We start from the raw sequence: 9,902 nt of genomic DNA, 5'->3' as shown, positions 1-9,902 counted from the left end.
TTTATAACTGAAAAGCAACCTTTGTTGTAAAGAAAATCAAAACAAATACTTAGAAATAAGTAAAAAATATGGGAAAATACTCTTGAAGCATGGAAGTGCCTAGGATCAGCTTGAGTAACCTTGTGTGACCATAAATAGTCGCCGGAAACCTCCAAAAGCCGCTCCAAGTGTGGTTGCTCCGAATGGCAAAAGTGGTGAAGAAGGGGTATTTATAGAATTTTATATCAGTAATGAAGCATAACCTATGCATGAGAAAACCATGGTTGGAAAGAGGGGATCAAGGAATACGTGAAGGTAATTTTTCACTAATTTTTCTCTGTCCCTAGACCCTCCAAATGGCCTCCTATTTATAGGAGAAAATCTGTTCGAGGAAAGGTCTCAAAGACCCTTGGGGCCTTAATGGCTATGGGCTGGCTTGCGTGTGGCCAGGCTTGCGTGTGCCTAGGCTTGCTGTGCAGCCTGGGCATGCGTGTGCCTAGGCCTGCTGGGCAGGTGGGCATGGGTGATGGGCCATGTGTGGCTCAGCCTAAATGGTGGGGGCTTGTCCCCTGCCAACAGTCCAGCTGGGCCGGGTCAGACTGGGTTGACTCGGTTCGGGTCAACTCAGTTTGACCCACCTTTTTTATTTTATTTATTTTTTAATAAACCATTTAAAGATTCTATTTTAAAGGTCCACGTTCAAATGCTAATATCTCCCAATCCATGTGGCCGATTTTGACGTGCCACATATTGCCGCGAAGGTCTCAACCTGTACTTTCCATCCGTGTGGCAGATATGGTTTGATTTTTCCTAAAAATGGCACGGATATCGAGGAAAATACATAAATGGTGTTTCACACCGATCAAGGTCCAAATGATACCAAAATTACATGAAATTTTACGTGTAAGCACAATATGACCAAATAAAGTTATCCAAATGATATCAAGTCACATCGGGTGGCTCGGGTACCAAGAACCATGCCAGGGGCAAAACGGTCATTTTCACAAAAGTTACCCGATTTGGCCAAAACTTTACGTGAAAACTTAATATGACCAAATGAGGTCATCCAAAATATTTTGGACTAAATCGGGTGGTCCAGATACCGAGAACCGTGCCAGGGGCAAAACGATCATTTTCATGAAAGGTGTTGGATTTGGGTGAAACTTCAAATGTGAACTTAAAATAGTTAAATACGGCTATGTTAAGGGTTTAGGCTCTATTTGGGACAGTTTGGTTACAAAAAGTGGGGTAGGGGTAATTTGGTAATTCTTGCCATTCAGTCATCACATGAGTTACGTCCTTAACCATCATTGCCAAGACGTACTTCCAAGGTGTCAATATGTGGTGTCTACACAACCAAACCCAAAAAGCTTCTGATCTCAGTAACTATGGTTGGCCTGGCCCAATTTGTAACTGCCTTGACTTTAGAAGGATCAACTGAAATTCCACTAGCTGATATAATATGACCCAGAAATGCAACTTGGTTGAGCCAAAAATCGCACTTGCTTAGCTTGGCATACAACTGTTTTTCTCTAAGTCTCTGCAGTACAGTCCTTAAATGTTCCTCATGATCTTCCTTGTTCTTGGAATATATCAAGATATCATCGATAAACATAATAACAAATCTGTTTAGGAAGTCATGGAATACCCGGTTCATCAAGTCCATAAATACAGCTGATGCATTAGTCAACCCAAATGGCATAACCACAAATTCATAGTGGCCATAACGGGTGTTGAATGCAGTCTTTGGTATGTCTTCACCCTTGATCTTCAACTAATGGTACCCAGATCTCAAGTCAATCTTGGAAAAGATACTTGCACCCTGCAACTGATCGAACAAATCATCGATCCAGGGTAAAGGGTATCTGTTCTTGATGGTCACCTTGTTCAGTTCTCTGTAGTCAATGCACAATCTCAAGGTCCCATCGTTTTTCTTCACAAATAAAACTGGTGCTCCCCAAGGAGACACACTAGGTCTAATATACCCCTTCTCTAATAATTCTTGCAGCTGGTCTTTTAACTATTTCAGTTCTAATGGTGCCATTCGGTATGGTGCTTTAGAGATCGCCGCCGTATCGGGTACTAGATCAATGGTAAACTCCAATTCCCTATCAAGTGGTAACCCAACAAGGTCATCAGGGAACACATCTGGAAAGTCCCTAACGATATGGATATCCCCCAACTGTTGCTCCTCTTTCTTTAAATCAACTAGAGAAGCCAAAAATCCATGGCAACCTTGAGCAAGTAACTTCCTTGCACGCACTGCTGATATCAGAGATGATGCAGGTTTACCCGTCCTTAACCCACTAAACTTAAATTCTGTCTCATTCTTGGGTTTAAAAACTGTGTCCTTCTCATAACATTGTATACTGGCATGGTAAGTAGACAACCAGTCCATGCCAAGTATGACATTAAAGTCTGTCATGTCTAGAAAAATTAAGTTTGCTGGCATCTCTCTACCCTCTATCTGAACCAAACAAAACTCAAACACAGTGTCTGCAACCAAATTCTCTCCAGATGGTAGGGTCACCAATAAGGAGGGTTTCAATGGTCTAGGTTCAACACTAATCTTCTCAGAAAATGATTTAGATAGAAGGGAGTGTGTCGAACCCGAGTCAAATAATACATTGGCAGATATGGTAGAAATGTTTAGTGTACCTGAAAGATGTTCTAGGTTTTAGTTTTCATTTCCAAGTTTTAGATGCAATTCATCAATCACTCAAAGAAGTCATCAGTTATACTGTAAATCAAATCCTTAGATATAGGTTTACCTGTAACCACTGTGGGTGAAGCCTCAACATCCTTTGTCATCAAAGCAAAAACTCTGGCCTGAGCCTTTTGTGTTTCAACTGTCTGTGCAGTCTGATGTTTCTGCTTTTGTTGATGCCTCGAGGGCTGTTGTTGTCCCTGCTGTGTCTGATGTGGTCGTTGCCCCTGATATGGTAACCTCTGTGATATCTGTTGCTGCCTATACGTTTGTATCCGATGCTGCCTCTGCGGTGATGTTGTTTGTTGTCCAAGCTATGGTGCTTCACGAGGTAATGACGTAGGGCAATCCTTTACCATGTGACCTCGTCCTCCACATCTATAGCAATTATCAGAATTCTGCCTACACTGCCCACTGTGATGCTTGCCACAGGTACGACAAGGAGTCTGTGTGGTCTGCTCATAGTGAGTCCTCTGATGCCTCTGGGGTCTATCATCCCCAGAGTGCTGACTGTCAATAGGCCTCTTTCCTTGTACCTTACTCGAGTTACCCTGTATAGTACCCCTCTGACTATCCTCCAATAATAGTGCTCTCTCTAACACCTCAGCATATGACCTCAGCTTCAATACTACGATTGATCCCTTCAATTGGAGATTCAAACCTCTCAAAAATTTCTTAGCCTTCTTAGCATCAGTATCAATGTGTTCAGGTGCGAACCAAGCTAATTCTTCAAATTTCTTTTTGTAGGCCATCACTGAATCTGATCCCTGAGTCAAATGTAAAAACTCCACCTCCTTTCTCTCCCTAAGGCTTTCAGGGAACAAGCTCTCGTAGAAGACCTCTAAGAATCTCGCCCATCTAATTATTGGATCTTGAGCTTCCAGAATCTGCCTAGAAGTCTTTCACCACATATTAGCTTCTCCCTACAGCATGAATGTGGCGCAAGTGACCTTCTGGTGGTCGGTGCACTCCAAGACTCTGAAGATCTTCTCCATCTGGTCAACCCAAACTGATGGCCACAAGGGATCTGTACTCCCTCCCTTGAAGATAAGCGGTCCCAATTTCTTGAACTTTTCCATCACCCTGCTGATCCTCTCCTTGTGGCTTGTTGCCCTGGTTGTGGTTGGTTACCGCCAACTGTAGCCTGTTGTTGCACAAAATTCATAAAATTTGTAAAGGCTCCCATAAAATCCTATGGCGTAACCCCAGAGGTACAATAGGTGGTGGTGGTGGAGGAATTGAGCGGCCTCTACGGGGAGGCATTGTACCTAACAATAAGAGGTACACTTTAGTTCAAAGCAGTATATCACTCCCACGCCAAAATTTCTAGTACACAGGAAACCAAGACAAACTACCCTATTGATAGAGGTTCAATCCTAGGTGTAACATCTCTATGTTAAAGATCCAATGCCACCAGTTCTAGTTCATTCTTTACTCTAAAACTCCGCTCTGATACCACCGCTATAATGCCCCCAAACCGGCCTAAGTGTAAGGGTCGTCACACAAATCCACAGGATTGAAATGGTTTTAGATAGATGAACCAAAATTGAACCAGTAGTCATAATCTTCAAATAAATTCTCAATAATATCATCATATATAACACAGCGGAAGACTTAAACAGTTAAATTCAACATTCGATTAATATGAATTCGAATATTTAAAACTAAGGTGTTGGTGGCACCACAACTAAAAGTAAGAATAAATCCCTATTACATCCATCCATCCAAATATTAAAATAAACTATGTATCAAGGTCAAATCCAAATCCAAATCATTACAATCGTTCCAAATAAAAAAAAAATAAATGATTCCATAAATTTTCTAATCATCCCCAATCTAAGTATCATCTCCTCCAATAACTGCAGTGCACTCATCACATGAGGATTGCTCCTGACTCTTGTTCTCTATGTGGTTAAATAAAGGGGTAAGCTTGGGAAAAGCTTAATGAGTAAGGGGAAATAGAACATAAATATCGGTAAACAAATGCATATCCAAAAATGTAATAGAAACTCAAAACATATGTTATATAAATCTGAAAATATCACAAATTCCAGTAAAACATGCCATGAGTTCAAAAGTTCATAAATCCAGTTCCAATCAATAGCCTCAGTAGGTTCATAAAATGGCACTACTAAAAATCAACATATCACCAATATAATCAATAGGATGGGACTCAGGCTCTTGGCTCATAGAACCGGTAATTGGCTCCTATGGAGGGGAAACCACGTTCCTTAAACGTCACACTCATGCCTCACCCCCCGGTCCACATACCTAAACATAATGGAATTGTGAGCTTCGAGCTCTTGGCTCACAGAACCGGACCATGTCCTTAAACGTCACGCTCTTGCCTCACTCCTGTGCTCAACAATCCACCCCAACACATAACCCCCCTGTTGGAAGGGTTGCAATCCAACAATATTACATTCAAATCATATCTTATAAAATGACAAGTCTCATCATGCTTTTAATAAAGTAAAAATCCTGTATTCTTTCCATAGAAATCAAATTATATTTTAAACTATGCATAATACTTCCAAATAGACTGCAAGATAATTGTGCACAAATAGTCATGTTGTTTCAAATCATGAAATTTCATAAAACGACAAATCAAAGAAAAGAGATTTGTATATGAAAATAATACATAGGTTCTGTGGGGTCTCACTCACCTTTGCAAGTTTTAAGTTAATTCTCACTGCACTTCAAATCACAAAAATAATGATCCAATATCCCCTACATAGATCATAAATAGTAAAATCAATAGGTTTATGTACCTTTGTAAAGCTGTACCCAACTTGTAAACACGGACAGCCCTCAAAATGAAATATTTACCCCACTTGTACACATCTAGAGATTCTCAAAATTTACAGGGGACCAATTTATCCTAATACCAAGATCTCCACCAAAAACCATTTCCAAACTCTTATATTTCATATTTAAATCATTTGTTTCAATCTTAGTGCACAGATTCTGCTAAAATCTGTGCAACATATTTACAAGATATATAAATATCATATCCCAAACATGATTAAATCCAAATTTTTTTGGTATTAAACTAGACTAAATAATAATGATCCACACCAAATTTCAAGCCTAAATTTGAAGTATTAGTTGGGCTTTCATTATTCCAAAGTTCAGGTTCAAATTCTGCCAAGTCAATAGATTAGTCCCAAGTTCTCATTCAAATGGGATACCAAACGAAATTGGATGGGCCTCAAATTTGAAACAATATTTCATCTCATGTCATCTATAATCCCACCAAAATTGGGGCCCAAAATCTTCACTGATTAAGAAATATAATTCTTTTTCTAATAGAAGACAGAATCTATCCAAAACAGTATACTGTAACAATACAACCTTATGACTCCATCTCTTATATTCAAATGACCATGATATAGAGTATGAAAATATGATAATAGATACCTTCTGAATAAATGACAAGAAAAATGACAAGCCCAATGAATCCTCTTCTCTCTTACTCTTACGTGAAACTCTTTTCTCCCTCTCTTTTTTTGTTTTTCCTCCTCCTTCTTCTTCTTTATTTCTTCTTCTTCAATCCGTCTTTATTTCCTCTTCTTTACTTCTTCTTCTTTATTTGTTAGAATAGGTTTCAACCCCCTTTTAATTAAATTTTAAGTTTTAATCTCTTAATTTATTTTACAGTTTATTAATTCATTAAACTTTAAGTTTCTTCATTCTCTCCCTTCCCTTAATTTATCTCAACTTCTCAAGTACACTTGACAAAGAGAATCTTTCTTCTCCTTTCAATATCGATTATAGTCCCCAAGTTGAAAGTCAATATTGTGTCCACCAAGCTATCCATAGCAAAACAATTAAAATTTCTTTTAATTGCTTCCCTCAAGAATTGATCCTTAGACCTATTTAAATCCATATAGGGTCCTAACCATTAGGCTAACCTCTCTTAGATGTTAGTAAACTTATAAATAAATATATTTGGATACTAGCAACATATAACCATGCACAAAGAAGGAAAAATAAATAAATAAACAAGCATACCCTGCACTAACACTAATAAAATACTAGCAAGGTTTTACCCCTAGTGTGCATGCCAACAACCAAAATTCCATCCTTCATTGGTCCATTGGTACAGATTCTGCACACAAATTGAAAAGTCCAAATTACACTTATATTTTGGGCGTGGGTATTACATCATGGACACATGATCCATAGGGCATCGTCCACACAGCTCGAATCTATAGTTTTCAGCTTGGCTCGAGTCCTGCTTTGGCCCAATGCCATGGGACTTGCTGGGGTTAGTTGGGGAGCAACAATAATCTCCTACAAAGGATTGGTTCAACGTCAAGGGTTTTTCCCAATTTAGGGTTCGTTCCATGAGGTTTCATGGTGGTTTGGCCATGGGGTCAGTAACCAGTCAAGGGAGGTCACTAATTAATATCAATAATACTAAATAGAGAGTTTAAGTACATTAGAACAAAAAGCCCTATGATTTGGCTAAAGATTGGATAAGTTCTATCATCAAGAATCCTCAAATTGGAGGTTCTTCAAGAGGGTTTCATGGAAACTAAGCCATGGGGCTGTGGATGGGCTATTCTAGGTCAATAGTTGATGCCTTTAACATCAAATGGAAGGTCTAATTATAGTAGGGTAAGAAGTCCAAGGGTTTGATTAAGGATTGGATGGTTTTCAATCAAATCCAACTGGAAAAACCTAGAACTTGCATGAATTAGCTTACTTACATTGGGGTTAGCTTAGGATAACAAAGGGGGCAAGCTTCAAGGCTGAGATTGGGTTACAACTCTTCCTTCTCACAACCTCTAAGGTCTAAGGCCAGCTCTAAGTTGGTTGAGGTGAAGGTTGAAGCTCAGAGGTGACTTCAATGGAGGTTAGGACTCCTCCTTCTTTTCTTCTTTTTCTTCCTCCTTTTTCTTTCTATTTCAGTCGCCCATGTTTTCTCTCCTCTCTTAGATGTTAGAATGAGAGAAATGAGGAGAGGGATATGGTTTTACCTAATTGGGATAAGGATCTAATGGTTTGTTTGGTTTAAGGCCCAAAAAGATTTTTAAAACCCATTAGAGTCCAAATAGGTCTTAGGTTAGTGGTCTTAGGTTTTGGTTAGGTCATTTAGGTCATAAATGGTCTAAAATAACCAAGCATTGAGCCCTTGGCTTGAGCATGAGTGATCCAAGAGATGAAATCACATTTCTAGGCATTTTTTTGGTCTCTGAGGATCATGTGTTGTGGACTAACGATCCATCGTCCGCAGGTCAGTGGATCATGCAGAAAGAAGATTGCAAGGAATAGAGCAGACTGTCTGGTGGATCATGCTGCTGCATCATCCACAGGGACTAAATGCTGCTGACCTCTGCTCACTGTTTTGACCATAACTGGGTCAATACCTAACAAAATGATGCGATTCAAAATGCGTTGTAAGATAGACTTAAAGGGCTACATTTCACATGTAGGAACCTTTGACCCAATCATAAGGGAAGGCCCTCGAAAGTGGATTCAAAGATGGCAGTAGTGCATTGACAGCATATAAAAATCGAATTGACTCCGGATGGCATGCGGTTTTCCTCCAGGGTGTTTGTACATGAAAGGAGGACATGCAAGAGTATAATTAATACACATAGAAACTAAGGCAATGGTCAAGAACCAATCATGCAAGATTTTGTTACAAAGTCCAAGTCTAAAGCTTACCTAATCAAAGTTTTCTTCTGGGACTCCGAAGGGCTGCCCAAGCTACGCTACAATATCCACACAAGTACAATAAGTACATATTGGGGCACGGGTGTAACATCGTGAGAGGTTCGGAGCTATTTCCGACAAAAACTCTCAGATGCCTAAATCAGCTTTCTGGCAACTGAAGGGAATAGTAGAGCAATATCTCAAAAGTGTAGAGTAGTAGAAGTTGTCTCATACCTTGCCCTGTGAGGGAGGTTCTATTTATATTAATTTGGTGCCTAGTAGCCTGAGTTAGGGGAGAGAGTCCTTCTCTGATACGCATTCTTCTTGAATTAGTAGTTTCCATGTACGAGTGCGGATCATTCCTAGAGAGTCTGGTTCAGGAAAGCTTCTATAACTTATAGATCCATTGGGATTCCTTCCCTTAGTTAGGAGCTGGAAGTGTGGGACTCCTAGATTTCCTATTTAGAGTGCTCTTACTTGTCTTGGTATTTGGTTCTCAGAAAGTTTACATATTGGGAGAATCAGGTTGGAGATTCGTTGGATCATGTTTCCCATTTTGTGTATCCACGTGTCTCGTTATGAGTGGTGGAGTTATTTTACCCATAATAGAATCCATTTGATTTCTCCTTACTGGCAAAACCTATACTCGAAATAGAAGCCAATTCATTTGGAACCCTGCAAATCCATTCTTTTTCTATTCAAAGATCAACCCTTTGTCTCTACATTTTCAAGTCAAGAATTCTTTGCAAATGAAGAGATGTCAAAAGGGCTTCTTACTTCCCAAACAAATCCTCCATCATTAAGAATTTCGTCTTTGGACAACTAACAAGCAAGAGGTGGCATACCACAAAGAGATGGTGTACCTAATAAAAAAAAATAGTTTTTGTAATTGATACATATTTTGTTAAACTACCCATAAAATCCATGTTCTGACTTTTCTCTGTAGAATATTCAATACCAGTTTCCATTGAATAGATCTAGAATTATGTAAAAAAAAAAAAAAGGAGGGGGGGGGGGGGGAGGGGGGGTTGAGGAATAGTTGATGGAATTGCACGTCTAGAGATTCAAAATAGAATTGATCTGATCGATCTAGGTCAACAATTATGGACCAAAAAACCAAAAAAGAGAATAGTAGACGTAATTGCCTTATAGAGATTCCAAAAGAAATCGATAATCTATTAAGAAGGTCTTGGAAGATATTTATGTACAACCTATCATTGATGTGTCCCCTTAAGCAAATTCTTTGTTATAAAATTGTGGTAAACTAGATTTGGGAAAAGATGTACTTGTCAAATTGGCATTGAGGATATCAATTTGATCATTTAAAGAAAAAAAAAAAATTTCCAATATGTTGAGTGTCAAAAGTTTAGAAGATTCATCAAATAATATGAGTATTTGAGAGTGATTGTCAAAGGAAAGTTAATTTAGACATGAAAGTTGGCATGAGGTTATGGAATTGTCCATAGTTGGATTTGGATTCTACTAACATCGTATCTCATATATTTAAGAAATGAACCTCTGGTGCATAAATATCCAATTGTTGACAGCTCAA

At 39.0% G+C, this 9,902-nt stretch overlaps 1 protein-coding gene across 1 annotated transcript; it reads right to left on the bottom strand.

The window, feature by feature from the left end:
• Positions 1 to 1,327: 1,327 nt before the first annotated feature.
• Positions 1,328 to 3,438, bottom strand: LOC122638889. Its single transcript, XM_043831740.1, has 4 exons — positions 3,043 to 3,438; positions 2,751 to 2,913; positions 2,063 to 2,637; positions 1,328 to 1,753 (listed from the first exon to the last, which is right to left on the bottom strand). The coding sequence occupies exons 1-4, from the start codon at positions 3,436 to 3,438 to the stop codon at positions 1,328 to 1,330; spliced, it is 1,560 nt and encodes a 519-aa protein (XP_043687675.1).
• Between the last annotated feature and the right edge of the window lie 6,464 nt (positions 3,439 to 9,902).

Source organism: Telopea speciosissima, chromosome 9 (genome assembly GCF_018873765.1).
Source record: "Telopea speciosissima isolate NSW1024214 ecotype Mountain lineage chromosome 9, Tspe_v1, whole genome shotgun sequence".
Taxonomy (NCBI): domain Eukaryota; kingdom Viridiplantae; phylum Streptophyta; class Magnoliopsida; order Proteales; family Proteaceae; genus Telopea; species Telopea speciosissima.
Note: the sequence above shows the minus strand (reverse complement) of the source record. Positions and strands in the feature narration are given on the sequence as shown.

Coding starts and splice junctions, on each gene's coding strand:
- LOC122638889 (XM_043831740.1), bottom strand. CDS start 3,438: ATGGCCTACAAAAAGAAATTTGAAGAATTAGCTTGGTTCGCACCTGAA. Junction 2,638..2,750: donor TTCACCCACAGTGGTTACAG/GTAAACCTATAT, acceptor AACATCTTTCAG/GTACACTAAACATTTCTACC. Junction 1,754..2,062: donor TGGAGTTTACCATTGATCTA/GTACCCGATACG, acceptor GGGTACCATTAG/TTGAAGATCAAGGGTGAAGA.